This window comes from Helobdella robusta, assembly GCF_000326865.2.
Source record: "Helobdella robusta unplaced genomic scaffold HELROscaffold_27, whole genome shotgun sequence".
In the NCBI taxonomy this organism is placed as follows: domain Eukaryota; kingdom Metazoa; phylum Annelida; class Clitellata; order Rhynchobdellida; family Glossiphoniidae; genus Helobdella; species Helobdella robusta.
The window spans coordinates 757596-759688 of NW_008704392.1; the positions used below are offsets into that span (position 1 = coordinate 757596).

Here is a 2093-nt window from a genome sequence, read left to right on the forward strand (position 1 = left end):
AAAAAATCTTATTAAGCGACAGCTAAGAAGTTCTTATCATCATCATCATCATCATCATCATTATTATTATTATTAATATTGTTAATAATAATAATATTATTATTATTATTATTATTACTAACAACAAGAGTTGCATTTTCAAAATTGTTAATTAATACGACATTTGAGATAATCTTATCAGTATATTATACTAGATTATGACTATTGTATCTATTATTATTATTATTATTACAATTGTTATTATTGTTTTATTGTTATTATTATTTATAATAATAATATTATTATTATTAATTATTGCAGTCATAATTTCAAAAGATGGATTATTATGAAGAAAATAGTAAAGAAGAGTGGTACCAGGTGATTTAATTCAATTAAAATTTTTTCTTTCTCTCGTTCATTTATTTGTTCGTTCACTCACTCATTCATTTGTTTGTTCGTTCGTCTGTTAGTTCGTTCGTTCGTTTTTTCATTCATTCATTCATTCGCTCGTTCGTTTGTTTATTCCTCATTCACTCACACACACACTCACTCATTCATTCATTCATTCATTCATTCATTCATTTATTCATTCATTCATCCATTCATTCATCCATTCATTCATTCATCCATTCATCCATTCATTCATTCATTCAGTCAGTCATTCATTCATCCATTCATTCATTTCTCCAAAAGAACCTAAGTAGCTGGAAAAACAGAAGGAAATCCAATTCTAAAACCTCTCTAAGAACATTCGAGATGGAAAACGAGGCCAATGATGACGTCACAGCGATAGGAAATCCTGATAATGATGATGAAGTGGCCGTCCGTCGTGATGATGATGATGAGGAGGAGGTAGAGGAGAAGGCTGGTCACGCTATTAAGAAGTTAGTTTGATGACGACGATGACGATGACGACGATGATGATTATTATCATTGCCATATACAAACACAAATACAAAAGCACGTTGTACGCCTTGCAGGAGAAAGTTTCGCAATTACAAATGGAACAAATATCCAACGAACGACGACGATGATGACGTCATAAATGACGCCACCAACGATGTTGATGATGATGTCGTTACTGGGGGTGGTGGTGGTGATAATGATCGTTATGGTGATGGGAGGAGAAGGAATCCCGATCGAGATGGAAAAATACTACATCAACATCAGCCGAAACATCAACAACAACATCAACAACAACAACAACATCATCAACAACAACAACATCAACAACAACTACATCAGCAGCAGCAGCTGCTGCTGCAGCAACAACGGCAGCAACAGCCGATTTTGAAAACGATAAAAATCAGCCAAAGGGCATCGAACTCCAGAGGATTCGGTTTCGAAATTTCACGAAACGAAAAGACGGAAAAAATTTTCGTCTCAAAAGTCTCGAGAGGTATTAAATTTACATGGCGGACCTTTTTCTCTCCTAATTCCTGCCTATCCCTCGTTGAAACTTTCCAAAATATTTTTTCCTTTAAGTTAAAAACACACAACACACACGCACACTAGCACGTGCATACATACGTACATGCACACACACACACACACACACACACAAATGCACGCCTATTCCAGGGTCTTTTTAATTATTCATCCCCTTGGAACGTTACAATCTTCAATTCTCGTTCGAGAAAAAGAATTTAAACTTTTTTTCAAATTATAAACAGGTAGTAGCGCTGACATTTGCGACGTCCGTCGCGGTGACGTCATAACGTCCGTCAATGGCGTAGATATTGGCGGCCATTTTGTTGAGTCCGTTCGTCACGTGATAACCACTTCCGTCGAGAAAGGGACCATAGAAATGAAAGTTGAAAGAATTAAAAGTTCGGAAAGGAATTTTTTCTATTTTGTTTTTTTATATCTTTGTTCAATAGTTATGACGATGGAGATGATGATGATGAAGATGTTGATGACGATGAAGATGTTGATGATGATGAAGATGATGATGATGAAGAAGATGATGATGAAGAAGAAGAAGATGATGATGATAATTATGTTGATGCTGATGATGTTGATGCTGATATATATATATATATATATATTTATTTCAAATTAAAAATTTCAAAGGACCAATCGGAAAGGAAGAAGACGACGATGATGATGAGGAT

General features: G+C 34.7%; 1 protein-coding gene across 1 annotated transcript in view; it reads left to right on the forward strand.

Moving 5' to 3' along the window:
* Nucleotides 1-315: 315 nt before the first annotated feature.
* HELRODRAFT_173624 (hypothetical protein) overlaps nucleotides 316-2093 on the forward strand; it is a gene marked incomplete at both ends in the record, with an annotated part of 2848 nt that continues 1070 nt past the window's right edge. The window contains 4 exons of the mRNA XM_009020236.1: nucleotides 316-357; nucleotides 673-863; nucleotides 960-1378; nucleotides 1653-1792. Of these exons, the coding sequence (XP_009018484.1) occupies nucleotides 316-357; nucleotides 673-863; nucleotides 960-1378; nucleotides 1653-1792 (792 nt within the window). The remainder of the gene's footprint in view (nucleotides 358-672; nucleotides 864-959; nucleotides 1379-1652; nucleotides 1793-2093) is intronic.